This window comes from Sylvia atricapilla, chromosome 2 (assembly GCF_009819655.1).
Source record: "Sylvia atricapilla isolate bSylAtr1 chromosome 2, bSylAtr1.pri, whole genome shotgun sequence".
NCBI classification, from domain to species: Eukaryota; Metazoa; Chordata; class Aves; order Passeriformes; family Sylviidae; genus Sylvia; species Sylvia atricapilla.
Genome location: NC_089141.1, coordinates 27,861,374 through 27,887,074, shown reverse-complemented (window position 1 = coordinate 27,887,074; position 25,701 = coordinate 27,861,374). Strand labels below are relative to the sequence as shown.

Genomic DNA, 25,701 nt, shown 5'->3' with positions numbered 1-25,701 from the left:
CAAATTATTGTTTCATGCAAACGAAAACAAGGAGCACAAAAAGAAATGTCTTAAAATTCGGATTTTTTCCAAGTCGCAAAGCAGGGAGACAAATCAAAACATGTACTGAAAAACCCTTTCAAAACAATCCTGCTCCTGCAACACAAATACATCTAATGATCTTAACATACACAAAGGAAGATACATTATTATTAAAATGAGTTTTGGTTTGCATGTTTTGTACTTAAAGTAAGACTGGTCACTAGCTCAACAAGCCAATCATAGAAGGCTTCTGGAAAGAGCCACTGACATCAGAGCTGACACCAGAAAATCAAGGACATGTCGAGAACAAGACTTAAATGCTACTACAGACTGTGGGCACACTAAGAACTATGAGTTATTAAAAAAAAAAAAAAAAGTCACACAGAGCTAGGCACACAAATTTGTGCTCTGAAAGAAAGAGACTTTGGTAGAAATATCATAGTAATTTCCCTCAGGGAGAAAAATTCTCATAAAGTTGTTTTGTTTTGTTTTTCTTCAGAATTGATGTTAACAGCATATGGAAAATGATGCTTCTCACTGGCCTAATGTAGATGAGTTGCATATTTCTTGAAACACAGTAGAGGGGAAATGGAGCCATTCTGGAGGGACTCCTGAAAAGTATATATATAGTAACGTACGTAGCTCAATGGCAGTTGCTGATTTATTGTTCATGGAAAAAGAAAAAAGTGCTAAAATTCTTAAATCCCGTTCTTCCTGAGAATTTTGAAGTATTTTACCAGTCAAAAGCAATGCCTAATAATTATTCCTACTTTGTAGATTTTGTAGAATAGATAAATGAATACAGACTTGATGAAGTAGACTAGAGCAACACATTTTCTTATGTGAGCCACGAGAAGTATAGCCAAAATTATTTAACAGGAATACATTCCATGATTGTGGAAAGAGGTCACACAAATAAAACAAAGACAGAATGAGTGAACTATGTTTGCCAATAGAAAGAAAGCAAATACCTTTTCATGCAGAAATGTAAAAAGTGCTTTATACAGGAGGAAATTGAAACCAATCTTAAAGACAACATTGATCAATCCATGCACAGTAGAAAAAAGAAATTAAAATTATTACACATCCATATTTTCTTCATCTGTGATCCTGTGCATTATGCAGGTACTTGGCATAAACAGTTAAAAATCAACAGAGCCTCAAACGAAAAAAACCTACCAAACAAAAACCTCAGGACAAAATCTGTGTAGGAACACAGAAGGAAGTTTTTTGGATACTATGAATTGGATTTGTTATAGATTGGCTATACTTCATTCCACCAGTGATGATCTATTTCTTATGTGAAAAACCATGGAAACTTGGATAGACAAACTTCGTTAGGTAGGGCCTCTTTTCCTTTAAAGCAAGAGGAAACAGCATTCCTCACACAGCAGGGGTCACACTGGTGAAGTGCAGAAAGGCCTTGGCAATGCAGTATTTGATCTCATATGGTGGCAGTATGAGCCACGCAGAGATTTAGCTGTCTGGTGCAAAGGGCATGTATTCTGAGCCACTCAAACACTGCATGAGTGCTTGTAAGTGACCCTACACTATTGACAGATGTCAGCGCCACGGAGATAGCAGATAGGTCTTAAAAGTTAGGGAAACATTTAAAGCCAGAGACTTTGTGCTATCTTTCTTTGAAATGCCTCTTTTTCAAGATACAGAACCTTGTGGTGGCGAAATCATAATCAGAAAACCTTTGAAAAAAGATAAATTAGATTATAAACTTTACAGCTTTATTACCACCTGGCAGCAGTAACATTGCTGGCTATAAACAGTGGTCAGCACACATAACATTATACTTCTCCCATACCCACAGTGAGCTTTCTAAAGCCCTGTTTTCCCTCTTGTTCTTGAAATTGTAAGAAATCCAGGCCATCACATATGCCTCAGACTCATACACCACTTACTAAAAGAAACATAATAGTTCCTAGAACCAAATAAGTAAAATCCCTTAGTTGCTGACACAGTTCAAGTTAATTTGAACCAGGATAGTCATCAGTCAAGAGGCTCTGACAATTACACAGTCATGTTGGTAATTACTATGCAGATGTATTTTCCTGAGCAAAGTAATAAAAGGGAGAGAAAAAAAGTGATCTTGACTTATTATAATCTGCTGTCAGTCTTATGAGCCTTTCACAAGTAACCTTTAAGACAGACTAGGGGACAAAAGCTGCATGTGTCATACTGATAATTGTTTTTTCTAAAGACTTCTTCACATGTACTATTAAATATTTCTGACTCTGTCAATACCATTTCATTGACTAAACATACTACAAACAATCATTTTGAAAGAATACCAAGAAGGATCTGAGTTAATGGAAATAACTTTTTTTCAGATGACACCTCCAGGGTGTTGAAAGAATTCAGTTTCTCATATCAGATCTAACTTCATTTTAACTCTCAGAACTTATTCCCACCTATTATGTCAAAAGACCACTCGCTTAATCATTATCTTTCACTGGTGGATTAATGACTCACAGTTCAAAGAGAGCTTAAGGACTCATACAAAAATCAATAAATCAATTGCATATCTGAGCAGAACTCTATATAACACTTATGTATCCATAAGGTAGACTGTAAAACCTAAGATAAGCTAAACAAATAAACCTTGTTGATCAGTGAAGATGTATTTCAGAGAATGAAAATAATTAAAGTGGATTTGATTACTCCTTGTATCTCATGGAGTTCTTTCCAACTAAACCTACTGAAACAAAGCAATACTGAGCAAATATGAATGCTGTTCATATGCTAAATATCTTCCTTTCTATTGTGAGAACACTTCTCAAAGCAGAAGCAAATGGCTGCTTGTACTCCAGAAAAATAACTTGTCACTCATATGAGTGAGTCTGTTTTTTCCCAAAACACAACACAGCTTGATCTGGTTAGCTGAAACCTATTAGAATTATCCATAGTAAGAAAGTTTGTTCTCTAAACCTCTCTCTACAGAAAATCTGCAACCTGAGGGGATATTTTAACTGATTTAATCCCAGGGATGCTCTATGAGAATTTTCTAACACACATGTACAGTGTTATGTCAAGTACTTAATGTTTTAAGAAAAACAGAAATGATGAATAACCTAATTTCAGTAAAAATGAGAAAATATATTATATAAAAATGAGGAGGGCTTTATTACAGGGCTCATAAAGGAGCTCTCACCATCTCGGATGATGCTCCCTGACCATCAGCTGCTATGAAAATCAAACTGCTTTAAGGGATACAAATATCCAGTGATTGTAACGATCAGGTATTAGCACTGTGATCTCAGGAAGGAGTTCTATGCACAGGGAAGGTTTTCTCATGTGACCTTTCATATATCTGTTTTCTTTTAACACTGACTGGGGATAAAGAGTTGAAACAAAATTTAAGTGATTTCAGAAGAACCCCTACAGTACCCAGACAGTTTTAGAAAAAGAGGACAGGCCAGTCTGTTGTGATTTGTGCTCAGATGAAGGGATATATTGCTATGATCAAATACTGAAATGTTTACATTTCAGTGGGATGAATCTGCCCAGCAAATCTTTCCATTATGGCACAGAATATTTTAAGCTTCTGAGAAGCAAATTTTCTCCAGCAATTTCAGCCAACTGAATCCACACAATAAACACCACAAAGCTAAAAGATTTAGTCATGCTTTTATAACATTGCATCTGGCTAGGAAGAGTACCCAATCAGAGTTGGAACAAAAAGATTAAGAAACAAAATTGCCTCATCAAACCTTGTACTGGCAGAACCCATCCAGCTACATCTTGACAGAGTTTTCTAAGCCATGTCAGAATATTTGGGCCAGGTAGTTCCAATGGCCTTGGCACCACAAAACTGGACAGGATCTTTGCATCTTGGTTGGTCCAGCTTTGCAACAGGGCTTTGATTATTATTGTTTTAATATATATATTTATTATTATTATTATTATTATTATTATTATTATTATTATTATTTAAATTTGGTGACAAAGGATTCCTGGATTAGTTGCTCTACTTGAGAAAAATATCATACACTTTATTGTCCTTTATGAACCTATTAGAGTCCCCCAAAAACTTTGAAGACAAAACCTCCGAAGACAGCATTGCCTTTGGCTACTTCAGAGAGTCCCTCTAACACTTCAAGGATGACATTCTCACAGACGTAATTGCTGTTTCCTCTAGTTACACAGACTTCTCAACAAAACCTGCACAGAAAAAGCAGAAATCTGATACCAACTTGCATGTATGAAGGAACTCTTGTAATCTGTGAAGCAAACCCAAAGTCTCACCAGCATTCTAAAGCAGATTTTAATTAGGTAGATGAATTTTAAAAGGTTATCAGTTGTCTTTCCTAGAAAATAAATGGCCAACAATTTGAGTATTAGGAATGGCCTCAGGTCAAAATATTACAACTAATGGTAATAAAATAATAATGCATGTTTCTAAAATCCTAGCTTTAGGAGTCTATGCAGAGTCACTATTCTGAAATGAAACTAGAAGACGTGCATGTCAATTGCCTCATGTAAATAATAGAACCCCACCTCTCAGATTTTAGGAAACAGGATTAGAACATACAGATAGTTTTCCTGCTCAAGCTCAAGACTTTCTTCCCCCAGTTTTAACATTTAGAAATGCTGGTACTTCTTAACATGAGGAATTGTTCCTGGAACAGGATATCGAGCTACAGACACTTAGACTGACTGTGAACAGCTACAATTTATGGAACTGCGTGGTTCATAGCAACAATGGTTTCCACTCATGGAATAAATAAGTCTGAATGGAAGGAATACAATTTGATAACTTAAAGGACTACACAGGCCACTTTATCACACAGTGGCATCAGATGCTCTGACAATGGCAAAGGCTGATGCAAAGACATGCTAAACCCAAATTAACCAATTCTTTCCCTAACAGCCTTGTAAGTAGATTGACCTAAATACTGGGAACCAGCAGGCAGAGTAGTTAAACCCTCCTTAGAAGATAAAACACTAAATATCTCAGGTAAAATATCACCTCATTTACTGGACTATTTATAAAACATCCTGTATTCTATACTGTAAACCGGTAGGAGCTTGGTAACATAGAAAAGAGCTGAAAACAGATGAGTAGATAATGCCCACAGTAGGATTTAAAGTCCTTTATCCTTCCCTGAAGCCTGTACCTCCCTAAAAGGCATATTCTTTTAGCAACAATTCCCAAGTGTACACATTAAATCTCTGTGAATCCACACAGTGTCAGGGCCAGGTCCTTCTGCAATAAAATTCTCTTCACTTGCACCCACACAATACCACTTGACAAAGGCTGACTGGAGAACCTCTCCATTTCATTATGACATTTAGGAGTGCAGTATGAAATTTATTTTGTAGTGGAATGAAAAATAAAGTCTTTTTATCCTTCTAACCGTTCAGCATGGTTGCCAAAGTTGTTTCTAGTGTCAAACCCTCTCATGAAAACAATGACACCAGATAAGTTTTGGCTCCTGAGCTGTTCCATTTTACACCAACTTCTAAAATTAATTTTGTTTCAGTGGAATGAAAACAAAAATTTTCTAACTTGCATTAGGAAAATAATTCTATTGACATGCATATGTAGAGTGAGAAGGTTTGTTTAATGAAACTACACAACTAGTTGGTATCTTGGTATGCCTGGTGATAAGAGTTGGCTGTTACGTATCTTGACAGTAAGCCTGGAGCTTCTCCTGCTTTTATCCACCCAGAGGCTTGAGATTTTTGAGCCGACACTGCTTCCTTGTTGGCAAGGAGGTAAAATAAAGTGAGGTTTTGTATGAAAACAATCTGCCAGGCAGATCTGGAACAGGAGAATCAAACAGGTCCTGTGTTCACCCAGTGATGACAAAATGTAGAATGATTTGTAGTCAAAATTTTGTATGATCTTCTGTTTAAATATCTACAGTTCCAGTATGTGATTTGAAATCTAACATTTGCTTGCTCATCACATGCAAATATCGGAGATAATTCACATAAATCAGGTGGGATTACAAGATTCTGGATAGTGTAATTTAAAAAATCTCACTATTTCAGATTCAATGAAGAAAGGAAAAAAATTAAGAGACAACAGATGCCAGCAGAGATAATGATGAGTTTATTTTTTAACTGTATCAGAGAAAAAAATCATTGACATGGTCTGGTATTAAACAGAAACAACAGAAGAGTCAATATAAATGCAGGAAAAGTCAGGCTAATCAGATATTATTCTCCTTTATATTCAGAAAAAAAACCCCACAGATAATATGGTTGTCTCATTTCATTAAAAGTAATTATTTACAACTGCATCAAGAGAAAGTTGCAAAAAGGCAGCTTTTAAAGCTAGGAATACCAAAAATCAGTAGACCTGGACAATAAAATCAAAGTATTAAAACCAGGTAGCTGAAGAACTCTTTGGACTACAAGTATTGACTTTAACCAACTCTTGGGAGGAATGCAGGAGATGCCAGTAGAATTAGTTATCAGCCTGGTGATTCACAGCTGAGAAAAACTTATTTACAACTGATTTATGCTGCTCCAGTCTCATGGAATTCCAGGATGAGAATGGGACACAATTTGGATTTGGCATCTGATCTGATAATATTTTTCAGTTTGGCAACTATAGCAGAAACTTTGCTGGGAGAAAAAATAACTAATATATTAATTCTTGTCTGGCAGTAGTATAAATATTAACAGTTTTAATTATACCTTTTTGATTACACAGGATGACTTGTCCCAGAGACGAGTCAGAGCAGCATGGAAGGATGCTTCTGTTACAAGATTTTAGTTTTGCTGGCTTCTCAAGCACAGGGACAATGTTTTGAAGGCAACATTCAGGAACCCACAACCAAACAAAACTGCTCTAATCTCTGCCAGTTGTGCCCTTTTCATCTTTCCATGAAACTTTTTCCCAAGCATCTCAGCTTATCTGACAGAACCACAAAACTCTTCCACATCTCTCTCCCTCCAATCCTTCTCTCTCTCATGGCCATGACCCTTATTAAACTGTTTATTTCCAGCAACACTATCCATCTTCTTCCAGTCATCTCATGTGAAAGGGCCTCATGAGGCTCCATCTGCTTTCATAATCACCATGGTACTACCTTGCAGCTCCAGCTTGTTTCCTTATTAGTATGGGACATGATTCCTTCTCAGAATTTCCCAGGTAACACAAAGGCAACGTTCTGTTCCCTGCCGCAGTAAGCCCAACAAAACTGCAAAATAACTCTTACAAGAAAAAGAAAAAGAAAAAAAATAATCCTTTAATCCACACAACACCTCAACTCAATCTCACCAGAAGTTTCAAGGGGGAAGTAGGAGAAATAAATATCAGCCTCATGAACAATTCTAGTGGGGAAAATTTAGGCTTGAATAGATTTTCAAAAATCAAAGTTGGGAAACTAGAACACTTCTAAGTACTTAAGGAGTGCAGTTGACTGTCTCAAACACTGTTAAGGGCACAGAAGGATTTTGCCATGAGATTAGCACAGAAGGGAGCGACAGGATGGTGCTAACTCCAGGTCTGATGGAGGCAAGATCTGGCTAGCACATCCTGGGTAACACATCTGGACAAAAATTCCCACTGTGGCAAACTGTGTAAAGAAGCAACTGCTCATAAGCATATCACCAGTCAAACGAAGATCACCCCAAGGTCTGGGAGAGATGGCATCTGTGGCCACCAACAACCACCAAAGCCCCACTTAAATACTCCTCTGGATACCTGAAACTTAGACTGTAGACAACATAAGATAAAGGTGCTACTATTGTGTAGGTGCTACCTCAGACCTAGGGGGAGGTTAACAAAGTCTATGAAAAAGAATGTATCACTGATAATGGGGGATCTATGAACTACAAGGACAGCCAAATCAGCATCTGTGCTGAAATCAGCCCCAAATGGACAAAAGGCAATTCTGGGAAGGTTGTGAACACTGATCCCAGAAACTCACTGACTCCAAAGAAGAGAAAGACTGCGCATGCAGACTAACCAGCATTAGAGGTGAGGTAATCATTTAACCAATAGCATAAGAGAACTGCGTAGCCAACAAACATTAAATTCTTTGTTTGCTAAAATGTAGAGCTAATGAAAAGTTTTGAATGACCTTGGGACCCTCCCCACCAAAAAGTCCAGAGTGAAGAAGGACTAACAGGATGTTGCTGGATCCACAGGTGGTGTAATTTTCTACTTTATCGTTCTCTCCCCTTTCTTCTATTTCTAATTCATTGTTAAATAAAATCTGTACCATTGACTTCAGCATATGGTCTTATTTACACCTTAATTTGGGCAGAGACATCTCTCAATAATCAGACCTTAACAACATTATCATATTTAGTAGGCAAAATATCTTAATTACACATGAGGTTATTAAGCTTAATAGAAAACTGGCCAAACAAATAAGTGTGTAAACAATAAAACATTCATACCTTGCTGATAAAATACATATATTTTTAGTTGTAGGTCTTGTTAGAAAAATTGTACATGATAAATTATGAAATCTGTTGATGTATTACAGGAAGCGTAACATTTTCCCTTTCATATATACGGGAAAAAATTAATTCCTCAGCATCTTTATTAGAGAATAAGTCTATCGTCATTCAGTTAAGTGCTCGAATTAGTACTAAATTACCCAGCAAGACTCCTACCCCCATCAAGTCATGTAAGAGTCAGAAAAGGTGTTAGACACCTAATTCTCCTGGATTTGGAAATCTTTTAGCTACATATTTATAAACCTTGCCCTGAGCCTCTTCACTTTGTACAATAAGAGTGATATGAGATACAAAACAATAAAATGATAGAAAGCCTGAAGGAGAATAACTTAGAGCAGACAGCAGGAGTTATTTTAATGTGATATATAATTAGCTTGCCATGTACTATGAGCTGTTTGTTAAAGGTTCTTGACTAGTTGACACTGTAGACTTCTGCACGAAAATTTATTAAAATTTATTATTTTAATCCATCGATTAAAATCAGTGGATGCAAAGTGTAAGACCAATGGCATGGGTAACAAGATTACTACTAACAACAATAATAACCACATTACTATGCACATCATTAGTCCCAAATTCACACACATATACATGTCGTATGTTCAAAGACCATTAAATGTCAGGAATCACACAGTACCTCTAAAATGAATATGGAAACTTGTGGAAATGGCAGCATGTTGAAGCCTGCCACAGAGAACTGCATGTGGCAATGACAGAAATGCTCCTCCCAGAAGAACTTTTCACAACCCTGTGTTCCCTGCCAACCTTGTATTTGCTTATTTTTGCTAGTGGAAGCAGTGAAAGCTTTGACTGCTCAAACTGCACATGGAATGTATGTGAATGTTCAGGAACAAACTCTGCCCAGAGAGGTGGGATCTTAATGCTGTGGCAACATGATCGATCTTTTAATTTGCTACAGCCTGAACGGAAACTGAGTCCAAGCAAAAGGTCAGAACAGGCATTTTATATTCTGTGTTAAAGGAGGGAAGGAAAAAAATGTCTTTGAGGAGTAAAGTAAGTAGCTAATGAGACACAGCACTGACAGCTGGAATTTAATAAGTGTCCACTTCACAAGGAAAATTGTTCTTAGTAATTAAATACAGGTACCACACAAAGCTTCTGCTTAGAGCTAGACTTCAAAATCCTTCTGTCAAGTAGAAGTGAAGAAGTTTTACATACCAGGTAATACAAGGGTGAGTTTGCCTGAGAGACTAATCCTAAATGAAGAGGGTTAATTGCATAACATTCACAGTCCCATCAGCGGTAAGTAATTCCAAAGGGACTTGTTCAGATAGCAGTCTGGCATTACTGAAAAACAGACCGCAGCTAAAAAGTACTGTTATAAGGTCCACCAAAACCTGAGACACATAAAAAGTTTATTAGTCACTGCAGAAATAAACCACAAACAAAGTCTTTTTAGAGGGACCCAAAATTCTTTATGTTCCAGGTCTGTAAGGACTGTAAAACTCTGAGAAAAATTGAAACAATCTTCTAATTAATAGCAGGATTTTATCACCTCTCACAAGCTATAAGTAAAACATTAACAGGGTAGGAGGAAGTACTCTTTGTACTAAGCATGATTCCAAACCCTGCTCACATAGCCCATTAGATGAATCAGGTTACATCAAACTGAGATTATAAGGAGTACTTGCACATAGAATAGTGTTTCATATAGGGGACTGCATACACATAAATGAAGGTGTAAGTTTCTAAATTATTGGGAGCATCTGAGACAGAAGATTCTGACAGGTTTTCTGTAATTTGAGACATCGCTATCAAAATACGACCATGTATCCTTCAATAATGAAACTCATATCTCTGAAAACATGTTTTGATCATCACTTAATCAGGAGTCCAACAGAATATGGCTGGTATCACAAAAACAAAGCAGTTTAAGTATCTAGACGGATAAATGTTTTTACCAGCTACAACCAACAAATTTGCATTTACTCAGGAATGAATAACAAAATCACAAGGCTCTAGACAAGGACAGAGAACTGTAAAAAGTGCACTGACTCTGCAATACATGTTTTAACCTACCTCATAGTACATAGGCAGATTCTTAGCCTTTTTTCCCTTTTGACTCCCAAATTCTGCAATCTGCAAGTAAATAAAGAATTCTACTGTAAGAAGATTTTATGTTTAAAGTAAGTACTTTACTCATTATTCCCTTTTGCAAACACTACACTCACACCCCAAAACAGCAAGGAATCATCTTACGGCAACCCTGTACCTTAGGGAGGGAGATTTTTTGATCAACACCTTGAAGAAAAGTCTGTAACAAAACTTTGTTTACAGGGACCAGAGCAGCTTATTCCATAAGTTTTTCTTTTTCCATTTCAAACTTCTATGAATCAGAGCAATGAAGCTGAAAAAAAGTATAGAAAATCACTCTTGTGAAGAGTGGATGAGAGAGGCTGGGCTTTTTAGCCCAGAGAAATCCATTTCTCGGGGGAGACCTTATCACTCTCTACAGCTCCGTGAAAGGAGGTTCTAGCAAGGTGGGGATCGGCCTCGTCTCCCAGGCAACAAATGACAGGATGAGAGGAAACGGCCTCAAGCTGTGCCAGGACAGGTTCACATGGGACATTAGGAAGAATTTTTTTCACAGAAAAGTTTGTCAAGCATTAGAATCGGCTGCCCAGGGAGGTGGTAGGGTCACAATCCCTGTAACTGTTCAAGAAATGACTGCATGTGGCACTTAGTGCTGTGGTTTAGTTGATAAAGGCATGTTCAAAGGTTGGACTCAATGATCTTAAAGATCTTTTCCAACCTTAATGAATTAGTGAAATTTTTGAAACTTCCACAGAGTAGTTTATCATTACCACAGACCAAAGAAGGCAGGATCTAGAAGTGGCATCTACAGTTTGGTTTATTATTAAAAGTCACTTTCTTGGAATACCTGTCCGTAAATGTCTTCACGTGTTACCACACTGAAGAGCTTTCGCAGTGGCACCTGCACAGCAAGAGCCAGGGCCTGGGTGTGGATTTCATCCTCAATCTTTGTCCCAACAACGAAAGTGATGCTAGGCTTCCAGTCATCCTACATTACAAAACAAAATACTTTTGTAAATATTTATATAAAAATATAAATATTAAAATTGAAACTCATTTCAATTTTAAAACTCATATTTTAAAACTCATGCAAAAAAGTTCTTCTCTGCAGTTTCAAAGAGTAATCTTGCAGAGACGGCTCTATGTCACTTTAAGACATATTAAACATCACTGTATTAATCACACTGAAATTGCATGCAACCCCAAAAAGTCCCTACTACTTTGTCCCAATTCTTTCTACCATCAGGTGGCAGCATTACGCTATGGAAAACACACATGCTTACTAACAGCCTTAAACCCTTGCGCAGGCAAATGATGCATTAGCGTCACACAAAGATGTACTAACTTTTAAATGCCATTTGCAGATTTGACAGTTCAGGTAGCAAATAAGAAATGAATTATGTATGTATTATTGTAATTATTGGATGTAGGAAACCCCCCCCAATTTTCAGCTCCCTCATCCTGTGATTTAGATAATGCCCAGATACTATTTTCTGTACATTGTAGGATTATTTTTATGATGTTTTGTGAAGGTATATTAATGCATAGTATGACTCTTGCATGGTTTCACTAAATATTCTGAATCAAGAAAAATTACTTACCAATGGCAAGTTGTACACTACAATATTGATAAGTTAAAAACACTAGCAGTTTTCAAACATTTGCAGTAGCATACACATTACTATAATGTAAAAAATATTTTCAGCACTTAAAAAATGCAGAACAAGAGAAGATTGGAACACTTTATTTAGTGATGTGCATCCACAAAAGCTTAAAATTTATATAATTTAAGCAACTTTTACTGGTTACTCTATTTCATATTCCTGCTGGAATCCCTTTCACAGTTACTATCTCCAGCATATCTACGTCTCACTCTAGAGTATTCTTTATCAGCATTATGGTGGCTGAACTAGGAACATTTGTAACAGTTGCGATGTACAAGAATCACCAAATTTACTTTTTTTCAACGCATATCTGCATGTGTAAACTGCAAGGTTACCAATGCAGCTGCATAAAGGTAAACATGGGAAGGGATTCATTCAGATCAAGGCAGTCCCAAAACTGTCCCATTAATCAGGACCAGGCTAAGCAGAGTCACAGCCAGTGTGCATCATAGCAAAGAAAGATTTTAAGAGATTTCGGATAGGGTGGTAATTCAGGATGTTGAGTATTTTCATATATTTATATTACATAAAAAGTCCTTGTGAAATAGGAACAAAACCTGAGCTGAGCTGAGTTATGGTAAAGTGAGGAAAAGGACCATTCTAAGAAAAAAGACTCAGATGGTAAGAGAAGCATCTTCTTCCAGTTTTACAGTAGCCTTCTTCATTTGCTCCTTTTCTTAGCTGGTAAAGAGCCTACGTAAAGGTCTGCAATTTGAGTAACTGATGGCTTGGGATGGGAGAAAGCCACAGTTGACTTAAGTTTCAAAACAGTGCATGCTTGCATGGTGGGAAAGAGTTTGTCAAACACTTAAGGTAACAAAGGATAACATCACATAAGTATGCCCCATTTCTCTAACCACAGAATATTCAGAAAAACAAAAAAGATGTCAAGATCACCTGGCTCATTAAGTGAAACTGCAAGTAGCTACAGATCAGATAACTAATCCAAAAAGGTGCCTACAGCTCCACCTATCATGAACTTCTTTGATGGTTTATTGCAGCACAAAATAAACCTCAAGTTTTTGAAATTATGAAGTGCTAGAGAGATCAAGCATATCACTGATGTTCTAGGAGTGTGTAAACATGGTGGAATTTATGAGTGTCCTGCTGCACTGCGGCAGCAGACACCACTGATTGGAGAAGTGGCAGCAGTAGTGAGGACTGCACCAAGTGCACTGAATTTCATTTTGCCCTTTTAAGTCTTTCTCCCTAAAGCTGCAAGATAGCTACAGGTGCACAGCACTGTGAAAGAGCTCTAGGTATTCCAATATTGTCAACATGTACAGGAGTTATAACTAATCTGGATTAAATTTATCACTGTATACCTGCCAAAAGTTGGACAGTAAAATTTCAGCATTCTTTGAACAGGAAGTATTTAGATTCCATGCTTGTGTGGAAATGCATACTTTTCTAGGCTCTCAGAATGGAGATTGAAATGCTCTGATGTGGCAGTATCCTGGTGTTCCCAATGCTGACCAGCAGACATGGAATCTTTAGAATAACCATCTACCTATGGCATGAGCTAACGGAGCAACTGTTGTCACTCCACTGCCCACTTCAGTGGGGACCATCAAGCGAGGGAAACAAGGTCCAGTAAGTCTCACAGAGAGATGCTGACAGCTCAAGAGCAGCAAGAATCAGGAATGTCAGGTTCTACTCAGGATCCTATGGTAAGCACGGTCCAGCAGATATACAAAATTACTCCCACAACTTCCCGCAGTTTTTCAGATATATAAAAAATACCTATCAGAGAGTTCTAAACCCCTGCCTTATGGCTCCTTTAGCTCCTCCTTAAAACATGCTGATAGCTTGCTGCCCACAAATTATACCTGATTAGCACTGATTAATATCACTGCAACAACACTGTCTGTGGAACCTGTCTTCTTTATCATCCTCTCCTTGATTTTTCCACCCCTTGTTCACAACTGTTCCTAGTTAATTTCTCCTTCCTTTTCCACTGTTTGTTCCTCATCTGAGTTACACCACTTGTCTCAGTGTTTCCCCCACCTGTGACTTGCTCCCCAGCTCTTGTCCTCTGTCTCCTTGTTCAGCTAGTCTCTACTTTCATTATCTAATCCCACTTCAGGCTTTCTCCATCCTCAGATTCCTTCTCCAAATTCTTATCCTCTAGCCCACATAATAATTCCCAGGTATTTTCAGAGTTATGGTCAAGCAATGAGACCCTTCTCCACAAAAGTATTATAAGCCTTTCTAAGAGAAGAGAATTTTCCTTGTTCCCACTATGGTGCCCACCCTCTCAGCAGCTTGTGACAAAGCATCAAAGCAAAACACCATGGTAGGTCCTGTTTGTGCAAAATGAATATATAAAAAAAATAAAAATGGCTTGCACAAACAAAATTATCCAACTCCAGATTTTTGTTATCCAAGAAGAAATTACCATCAGTGGGCCACATCTTCTCCCTACCAAAAATACTTTGCTTCAAAGAAATAAGGTGATAAAGCTGCTCCACAGAACAGCTATGAGAATATTTATACTACAGGCAAACCATTGGCAAATACATTCAAATAAAAGACATGGAATGAACCTCTACAAGATAACTGAACTGGCAGTGAAAATTATAATCTTACTTAATTCTAGAGAAGTATATGCGGCTCGATACAAGGTCTTTTGCACGAAAATTTAATTATTATTAGAGACAGCCTATATCTTCCTAGTACTAAATGAAGACAAGAAACTGATTTTCTAAAAAAAGTGCAATACCTGGGAATAGGACCTGGAAGTAGTTAGTAAATACCCAAAGCAGCTACCTACATCTTCACAGCAAATAATGATCTAGACTTCCCAGAGTCATTAATAGCATGTCATCTATTTCTAGGCTGGTTTTGAAGCCCTTAAAGATAATTTTTCAGGAAAGCTGCACACTGAGAACATGAATTGAAGTCAATAGTCAATGGGCAGCGTAAATACACAGTTTAAGGTGTTTAATTGATTAGACTATTTTCTGAGGTTAAAAATCTAGTATTTTTGCACTACTGGCTTTATACTATCGATCCTGTAACAGTACCCTTAATGTTCAAGGCACTGAAAGGACAGAGAAGAAACAGACCCTGCTTCTACAGCTCACCACCTAAAATCACAACATAAAAATGTGAAGGAAAAGTAGTAAAATGTATATGGTTACTTTAAAAATATTTTCTCCCTCAATATACAACTGCTCCTCTACTTAGTTTTATTCTTTCAAATGTTATTGTAGTATCAAGGCCTGAGAAAGGATCTGAAAGAGGATAGATTAGTGACCCTAAGGCTACCTCAAATGACGTTCCCAGCTTAATGAACAGGATAGAAAAAACCATAAAAATAACTACTGGAATATCATAGAAACAGTCTAGGGAGCTTGCCATTGAGAATTTAACATGAGCACTAGAAACTGCACAAATAAAACCAAAATGCAGGGAACAGATATCCCACAGAATCAACAATGCTGGTTCAAATGCGAATTTAAAAAAAACTGAAGCTGGAAATGTGGCATTGGCAGCTGAATACTGTTTAAGCAACCTGAAACAAACTCCAATTAAGGGCCAGCCAGATGACTCTCACTGGAAAACATCCAGTGACCACCTTTGTTACAAATGACACTGTCTTGGTTTTAAACCCCTGGCTATATCAAAAGTTAAAATGCACCAAAGTCTCTTGGTGTTAGAAATAACCGTCTGTGTGCAAAACTTCTATGTCCCTTAGCTGGAGAGGCCCCAAATCTGCAAGATCAACGTAATTCTGGAAGCTCCATGTAAGCAGCAAATGGTTGTCCAAAATTCTTGCTGTCACAAAACAGAGAAGATGCCTCATCTTCTCAGGATTTTGCTCTCAAGGCTCTATCATGTTCCTCTGTAATGTTATTTTTTTCCAATGTTACAAACCAGTACACATAGCCTGCATTTCTTCATCACAGCAGTATTAGAATAGCATAGGTATGTTAAGAAAATATATAACTTTAATTCCCATTGAAGAAAAAAAAGCAGATGTAGCACACAATTTTTTTCTTCCCTTTTATACATATCTTGTTTTCTCTGCTTCATTTCCTGGACACAAAAGGGCAGCTGTTCTAGGGAAGACAGTTGAACAAGTCAGGTATATAGTTTATTTTTTCAGTACCAGTTTCTAGATCTCTTTGGCCAAGAAAAGCATCAAGCTGCCATCTTACCCTCCTCCCATTTCCAGACAATCTGGGTATCTGTCATTTTCTTTTTGTGGCACTTAATGTGGTGGAGTTTACTGTTTTCTGTTTGGTTGGTTTTTTGGTTGTTTGTTTGGGTTTTTTCGGGTTGTGTGTCTGTTTTGTTTGATTGGGTTTTTTTTGTTTTTGTTTTTGTTTTTTTTTTTTTTTACCTTAGGACAACAACCAGTAAGTTAATTTCATTACAGCATTAGAGAATTTCCAATTTACCTGTAAGGGCAGAAGAGAAACATTCGAAAACTCACACTCAAAACATCTGAGCATCAAGCATATCAGTGATTTATGAACAATTACGGTAGCAACTCTAGCACCCTTTATTTTCAACAATGAGGGAGCTTGTAGACCAGTAAATACAACTGGCATTACTCGGAAAGGTTGTTTATCAGGAGTTTTGTAGCCTTAAGGTAGAACATCACTGCTTGGAAATCTGCAGACCCACTTTCATTACCTGCTGATTGACACACCCATTTACTAATGGCTTTTGTTCTTAAGAGCTTTTGCTGTATAACATGGGCAGATAATATCACAGCTCAACAGAATGTTAATTTTTCTCTGAAGACGAAGTAGCATGAATAGCAATCAAAAGTGGAGCTATCCTATTCAGAACATTTTTAGAGGTTTCACAAGATTTAAGCTCGATTTTCAGACCCTAAAATGCCAGTGAAACGAGAGAAATCATACAGATGGAAAGTCAGCTCAGAACATGGCTTCCAGCTGCTATGCTTAGTTATACTAGTTAATAAGAACAAATAATAAATGACAGTTATTTCAATTAAAGGCTGCATTTGCCCAGACTTCACCTTTCACTTAGCAAATATCGCCCTTTAGCTACTTAACACATGCTAAGTTTAAAACTACTTAAGAATCTTAATTTATATTTTGCAATTTAATTCTGTAGTGAACCCAATCAAAACAGATGATAACTATCTGAAGGCAAATATAGTTTGCAACTCCATGTTCTTCTGCATAGCATATTACAAACAAGAAAGATATACATAAACTATAATGTGAGGCTCTGGAAAATCCATATTTCCTCTGTATGTGTTTTTAAGTTGTGTGTTTGCCAGTTTTCACAGTGCATTTAGTAAAAGCAATTATTTGCTTAGTAAATACCATTTAAATCATATTTTCGTTAGTACACTCGTTCATAGAAGTCTTAATAGCTCTGGTAAAATGCTTTTCATAGATTGAACTAATAAAATAGTGCAAGTCATAAACACATTAAAATGTGAAATTTCACCACTCTATCTGGTACAATTTAAAACCAGTTCTAGTAAACTTCCTTTGCATCCAATAAAGAGAAATAATATTTTTCAAATTGATACAAGTAAAAGATTTAAAAATTCTTTACATATGAATTATCAGGAGAGACATTTATTTACTTGATAGGAGTTCCTGTCATCTCCCAAATAATTTCAGATTCATATGGTATTTCACATACAATACTGAGGACAAGTAAGAAATAAGTTTAGTGCACTATGTCTGGTGAGATCTAAAATTCAAGCTGCTCAACACTCTCTTTTACAGACTGCTTTCAGTTCCTGAGCTTTATATATTTGAGTTTAATCTTTGTATGTTATATGATTACTGGGGTAGGGCGGGTGGGGGAAGGGAAAGTGTGGTTAGACTATTTGCAGAATGAGATTCGATTTTTAAAAATCATGTTTATCCCTTAATAAAACCCCCTATGTGATTAAGTAGTTAAGATATTCAATGCCCTCTGTGTTCAAGAGGAAGGAATTAAATTTGGCAGCAGAGCTGTACTTGTGTCAAAGATTTGCTTTTACAGAGCATGTTTATTTACATTATGTACACCCACATTTGGCCACACTTGATGAATCTTGATTCACACATGCTCAGAAGAGATTTGCTGGCATTTGACAGTTTTTCACTGAGTGTGCTCTTGCCCAGGACTGTAAGAGCTGAACAACAACACTCTTGCAGTAAGAAATTTCAGTGGCTGCTCAGCATCTCAGAAGCCTGAGCTCAAGCTGACCGCAGCAAGGGGACAGTTTTTCCCAAGTTCCCAAGGCTCTGTCTGTGAACAGCACGGCAGAGAAAGTGAAATTAGCTTAACTGGAACAGAAAGCAGTTAGGTGACACCAGAATTACAGAAACAAGGAATCTCAAGTCAGCCCCCATGGATATAGGCATTACGATAATCTTTAAGTAGGCGATCACATACTCTTTCCTATGGAATTCCTGCCCCATTCCGTGAACGCGCAACATTTTTTTTCCATCTGCCTCAATGTGTGGTCCAGAATAACACCAACTCTGACATTTCCTAAATTTTGAGCATTTTATTTCCTACCTTTAAAAATACTTCGGTATAATGGTTTGCATTTAAGAAATATAATAAATTATGTGTAGAGCAGCAGGGCATACAAAGCACTTTGTTCAGTGAATTCACTGCACAATATCCACAACCACAATAAACACCACCATAAAAAACCATAATCACTAATTGGCACCTTGCTATTAAGCACTGGAGGAAGACCAGGCACAGAGTAGGTGATGGAGATTGAACCTTCACCCCATTCTTGCACTTCAGGGAGCTTTCCCAAGGGTAGAGACAAGATTCACAGGAAAAAAGGGTTCAAGCACCTTAGAACTCTACTGAAAAATCTGTGTTCTAGGGGAAAATGGGAAACAACAGCCTTTAACAGCCTAAGCTATTAAAAAAATGGTCTTGTTTGGCTAAGCTTGTATTATATGGTTACTACCAAATAAAAGTAAAAGCAAGTAAATATTTAAGAGATTTTTGGACATCTGTGGCTTTTTCAGGAAAAGCAATTAGCTGGTTTAAAAGCCTCCTCTGAAATTAAATTTTCCTCATATTTAACCAGTGCTGCTGGCATATTAAAAGGAAAAAGAAAAAACCAAAAAACCAACAAAACATAAATCCACATCAGCTAAACCAAAAAACAGGTTTGGTTTTTTTTTTAAAATCGGGCACAACAGGAATCCAGAAAACAAGGAAGCCAGGGAAGCAATTTGTCTCACTTGCAGAAGCCGTGCTAGATAAACAAATGTGAGATAAATATTATTGTTTGCTAAACTACCACCCTACTTTGAAACCGAATTCTCTCTTGCAAGTCGAGATTTATGAGAATTACATTGCTTACACAGAACCTGGAAACCTAAATATGCCTTTAGATCCTCACACTATGTAAAAAAAAAAAAAAAAAAAAAAAAAAAAAAAAAAAAAAAAAAAGTGCCTTTTAGCTGCACACACTCAGGCAGGAAAATTACAGCCTCACATTTTCAACGCTACGGTTAATGCTGTGTCAGCACCTCCATCAAACCTGGTTGTTCAGCAGTTTATAAAAAGTTCACTCGGAGCCGAAACTTGGCACCCAGAGCCCAGAGAGGGAAGTGCCGAGGAGAGGAGCAGGGACCCTGAGGGCCGCGCTCGGTGGCGGGGGGCAGAGGGGCTCGGCCGCACACCGGGACATTCACGGCCCTCCCCGCGGCCTCGGGCACACCGCCTCCGGCCCGCTGCCCCTTCCCCCGCCGGCTCTGCCCCCCGGCTGCCTTCACCTCCTCGAGGTGGGCGGACACCAGCGCGGCCTCCCAGCTCGGCTGCCCGGACACCGGCGACTCCCGGACGGACTTGGGCCGCTTGGGGCCCATGGCGGTGCGGCCCCGGCCCCACGCGTCGCCCCGGAGACGGCGGCCGCGGGCGGAGCCTGCCCGCAGGGACAGCGCGGGGCCCGGCCTGCGGCGCCGCTCCCGCCGGGAAAGGCGGCGCGGGACAGCGTCAGCGTCTGTAAATGTCTAAAAGGGCGGTCAGAGCGTGGAGCCAGGCTCTGCTCGCTGATGCCTAGCCGCAGGACAAGAGGCAAGGGGCAGAAAGTGATGCACAGCAAGCTGCACCTGAATATGAGTGCGAACTTTGCTATGCCGGTGACCGCACACCGAAACAGGCTGCCCGGAGAGGTTGCGGAGTCTCCCTCGCTGGAGATAGGCAAGGATCGTTTGGATGCTCTGTGCCATATGGTTCTAGAAACTCTGCTTAAGCAGAGAGGTCGGACCAGATGATCCACTGTGGTTCCTTCCAACCTGAAGGATTCTGTGCATTCTCTTGGGGCTTTTGGGTACTTCTATCATCCCTTTTGAGACCGTCACTTTTGAGACCATCGTCACTTTTGAGACAACGAGCCGCCCCCATCACAGCCACCCGAAGGAGAAGCCTCGCCGAGGCAGCGTGGGGAGTGTTGGGGCTGCACACAGACACCAAGTGACACATCCCATCCCCAGGGCACCGAGTGACACATCCCATCCCCAGGGCACCGAGTGACACATGTGGTCCCCAGGGCCACATGGCAGCATGTGGCGGCTCTCGGCTGCCCCTGAGGAGGGTGAAGGAGCGAGCTCCGGGCCCAGTGGCGGGCAGGAGTGTGCAGGTGTGGGCAGCCAGGCCTGCTCCCAGGCCCAAGTGGCTCTCCAAATACTACCATATGTTACGGCACTGAGACCAGAAGGGGAGAGGGAGGCACTGTTGGGAGAAAACAGGAGAGCTGCCAAGATAAAGAATTCATTACAGAGGAGTCATGTCGTGATCTCACACTGGAGACGAGTGAAATATTCTGTGTGATTTAACATTTGGTGAAAATACCCCAAACCACATGCTGCCCTTCCCCCACACCCTTGTACTGACCGGGGTTGCTCAGAGCCTCCAAATCTTTATTTTATTTTCGTCAGAGCTTAAAACCCTGCTGCGCAGTGTGTTACTGCCTTAGTCAGGATTTTGTTCTGGGATGATACTGACCTAGTGTGTGTGCTATATAAAACACCTTTTATTACACAGTTTTAGTGAAGAAGTAGGAGTTTAGCTTCATAGGGCATAGGCAAGTCTCTCATCATTTTAGTTTCCAGAAAGGTATCTTCCCGGTGTTTGTAAATAGTGATGTGGTTGGTAACATGGGAAAGCTGCACAGTAGATTTGCCAACATCCATTAATATTTTCCCCCAGCCGATGTCTTGGCTCGTGTCCATTTTTCTCTTTTTCAGTTTTTCTTTTATTGTCCAGGAAAAACAAAAATCACTTGTTCAAAGAAACAGGCTGAATGATGTTCCCACTATATCCTTGTTCTTCGCTGAAGTCTTGGATACAGAGCCTGTGCTGGCTGAGGTGCACTGACAGAGTATGAAAGGAGAAGTGGGCAGGATCACCAGCTGATATAGCAGAACAGGAGAGGGGTTTGGGGTTGAATGCACAGATACCGTTATTATATACCCTAACTATGAACAACCCATCAGATTTTTCATGACTCAGTTTTCAGGAATAAATGTAAATTTTGGGAGGAGTGACAGGAGAGGGTTGTGCACCCAGATCTTGATGGTGTGGCTGGAATGTGCATTCCCATGACTTTGGTGGGAGATGATAACTGTTTAATTATACCCATACCTGGATTGTTATGCTCAAATCATTGGAAGGTTAAAAAACAGAGAGACTGATATTAGCCAACCAAAAGCTCTGAGAACACAAACAGTAGCTGTGAGAACCATGAACTGGCCTGTTTATGGGTTATTATCCCAGTTTATGGGAGCCATGAACTGGTCTGTTTATATACTGTGGGTTTGCTTGATGCATATGGTCTATTTGAAGGAAATGCTTTTGTTGTCCTGCTTACCACCTTAGTAAATGCATCTTGATAACTTGTTTATTGTTGGATGCTGTAGCAGATACCAAGTCCAGCTAAAGCAGGATATCTCATCACTGGGAATTTATACCAGTTCATTTAAAATTACCTCCACCACTCTCACAAAGGAGAGGAAGAAATTGTATTTATGCTCTATTATAAAAGGTTGTAGCGTGTAGTCCTAAAATGGGTTATCCATCACTGAATTCAGCTGAAGACATCTCCTGTTTGGCTGCTTGTCCCTGTTTATTCTGTTGTGTTGCCAAAGATGCTTGTTGGCCAAGCTGTGAACCAGATCACTGAACCCCCTTGGTTAAATCCTGAAGCAGACAGATAAATCAGAAATATTGGGAAACTACGGCCTTTCTTTCCTCCAAAAGGTCTGGACTGCACAACACCCAGCTGCATGTTTTGCAGCTGACTTCAGCTTCCTTCTGATAACTAAAATATGAAGCTGCTGCAATCTCAAAACTTGTATTACCAAGCCTAAATATAATTCAGCTATACTGATAAGCCTCTGGTTGGAGGAATAGGCAGGTTTCAGATTCAGAGAGAGAGTTCGCAGTTTGGGGTACCTTCTGCAGAAAACAGGAATGTGCAGATGTAAGCTTGACATCTCCAAGAAAAATTTGGTCTAGTGCAAGAGTTAATGGGACTATCTGTGATGGCTTTGTGTGTGACAGGAATATTTATAGTGAGAATTTCAGGTAGAGTGGCAACCTAAAAATGCCAAGATGAGCCTTTAATTTTTTGGCTGATTAAAAAATCCCACTTTTGAATGCATGTGTGGAGTAACCTAAGCCATGAATTTACAGTACACTTGCAATTCTGAATAATACTCTGTGTAAATAAAGCATAGTTTACCCTTCCCTGGGAGACACTTAACAAGGCTGTGCATTATGAGTTTATACAGGAGGGTAGCATGTCCACATGCCCACACTTTTAATAGTAGTATAGGAGTATTTAAAAATGAAGTATACTCTTTACCTCCTTGAGGAAGAGAAGGAACATTGGTTGCCTTTTCTTCTAGGGCAACTTAAACAACATTTGCACTTACTTGTTCTTCAATGAAGTGTGCGGAGTGGAAAGGCATTACTAGTTGTACATGTCATTTCTTCTCTACTTGATATTTTCTGAAAGACTATGACTGACTAAAAAACCAGTAAACGGTTTTATTCTTATTAATTAGAGCCTGATTAACTGAGACAGGAATTAATTTTAATCTTGCTTGCTTTGTTTTAAAAATGTGCTTATTTTAAATGCTTGAAAATTATTTGGAAAAAATGATCTTTTCAGTAAGAACCTTCTCAGCTTTTGTTGGGAAGTAAGCAGAGTCTCTTTGCTTGAGTCCTTAAGAACACACTTAATTGCTTTATATTGCTTTCATAAGATTTAAGTGTTGCTGAAACAGGGAGGCTTCCTGAATTATGGCTTCAGAAAGCTGTTTCTGTTTTAGAAAACTGGCTAGAAAAGTTGTCTAGAACAGCTAACATGGCCCTCAGCACTGCTAAGGAAATAGCCTTTCATCCTCCTTATATTTCTAAAAGAAGAAAGGTATTAAGAAAAAAGAGAAAAGCACACTTCCTCCCCCTCAACCCCCCTGCCCCCCCCCCCCCCCCAAGAGAACACTGTTTCAGTCCTTTTTCCCCTCAGAAAGGAAGAAGGGGAGGAACATGAAACTCATTTTGCTTTCCTTTCGAGTTTCATAGCGCTGCAGCATCTGGGCTGGGAACAGCTTTTGCTTGAAGTTTGCAACCCCCCAGGACACAAGTGTCTCACAAGTTACACAGATTTGACAGCTATAGCATGTGTTACCACAGCCTCCCTGAACTCTCACGTGCCAAGTTGGATGTAGGAGGTCTTTGCCTACAGTTGCTGCTCTGGCCACCAAATGATTCTTCATAATTTATTTCGTAGTCTCTAAATTTGTTTATACAATTTGCATAAAGCTTCCCACATGGGCTGAATTGGCCGTGTGGATGTGGAGCAAGTATCTTCTTTGGCTTTAGGATCTAGAAGGCTTATTTCTACATCAGTAAATTGTAAGTGCATGTGCCCTGAAAGGGATAAAGGTTAAGCCAAGTGTAAATATATTAACACATTCCTCTTCTGAATATGACATGGCACTCTTAATTTTTCTAGTGCCAAGGCTCAGTAACTTCTTCATTAGACTATGTTCTGATCATGAGACAATAAAACAACCTCTCCTTCTCAGACTGTAGTGGTAAAATAAGGGTTGCTAGATGCTTGCTGAACTGTGAGAACTTGCCGGGATGGTTAAGGGAAAGGGAAGAGCTGCATTGTAAAGACAATGCAATTCAGACAAGTCCATCCACCACATGGCAGAGCCTGCCCTCCAGTGCTAGGCCACTCTATGCAACGCTCTGGGCCTAGCCTATTTAAGCTAGTCCATCTAATAACATGGCCAAAAGAAAGCAAGTAGATATTCCCTTCTCCCTTCAGCTCTTGCATTTAGTGGGTGCCTGGCCAGTCAGTCTTCACTCAAATGTTTCTAGTCAAGCTGAGTTATAAGTGTTTGTAGACTCTGCTGTTTACCACAAGTATAACGTACAGATCAAACTTTCTTTATATTAATACGTTTAGATTTAGGAGTCCCCACCAACTTTGTTTTACTGGGAAAAAACATTAAAAGTTGCAAGGCTCTGTATTTAATTTTGGAAAAGATGCTTTCTTAGTCCACTCTCCCATGTGTGTGCATATGCAAGGAGAATGTTTTTTCCTCTCTGTAGCAAATGGCATAAGGATTCCTGGCAAAGCTCAAAATGAAATCCATTATCATCTGTCAGTAAAATGACTTCCAAATTCCAGATGGATCCTGTGTAACAGTCTCTTTAAAGAAAGACTCCTGCATTTGGTATTGTAGTTCTGTCTCTAGGTAACTGAATTTTGGATATAGTTCAGTGCTATCAGCCAGCATAGAAAAAAAAATCCAAATTCAGGTATCTCCAGTTTTATTCCGGCCCCTTTCCAAAACAGATCACAAGTTTTTATATTTCTCTCTAAAGGAAGAAATCCAAAGAAAACCTTCTCTCCATCTTCCAGAAAGCCAAACTCCCCTTCTCCACTCCATTCTCCTATATTTTCAAATCCTGCATCGCTGCATGCTTTCTTCTGCCACATAAGGAGTAGTTTCCCTAAGGTTATTAAGTTTTTCATGGAGAAAAACTCTAGCAGTCGTTACTCCTATCACCATCCAGAAAGGGTGACTTGCACAGCAGTGCTGAGCACTGACTGCTAACATTTCTCAAGAGCCAAACAAAGCAAAGTCTAAATAAGTAGGATTCGAAACATTATGCCATTACTGGTGGGAAAAAAAAAAAGTTTCTAATCCATTAAAAACAAACATTAACACCATGGAGGGTAAATAGACTGGAGCTGTATGCCAGACTTTGCAATGAAAATATTGATGAAAAGAGGTGGAAAGACACGGTGTGTTTATTTTTTAAAAAAACAAGAGATTATTTTTAAAAATAAGTGTAAAGTGTACTAGAATTGGAGTAACTGAATGGCTAGGGCCATGCTTCTTTGGCCTTGGTAGTCTCATTCAGTGAACTTTTAGTTGGATAGTTTTTAACTGGATTTTCTTAAGGTGATGTCTAATGGCAGAATTACTAAATTGCCATCTTATAGACTGTACTGAAACTGTTGCTTTGACTTTATTTC

The 25,701-nt window shown here is 38.9% G+C and overlaps 1 protein-coding gene across 1 annotated transcript in view; it reads right to left on the bottom strand.

Moving 5' to 3' along the window:
- SPAG17 (sperm associated antigen 17) overlaps positions 1 to 20,005 on the bottom strand; it is an 86,404-nt gene extending 66,399 nt beyond the window's left edge. The window contains exons 1-3 of the mRNA XM_066341189.1: positions 19,913 to 20,005; positions 11,360 to 11,500; positions 10,498 to 10,557 (exon numbers count right to left, since the gene is read on the bottom strand). Coding sequence (XP_066197286.1) covers positions 10,498 to 10,557; positions 11,360 to 11,500; positions 19,913 to 20,005 — 294 coding nt within the window. The remainder of the gene's footprint in view (positions 1 to 10,497; positions 10,558 to 11,359; positions 11,501 to 19,912) is intronic.
- Positions 20,006 to 25,701: the final 5,696 nt, after the last annotated feature.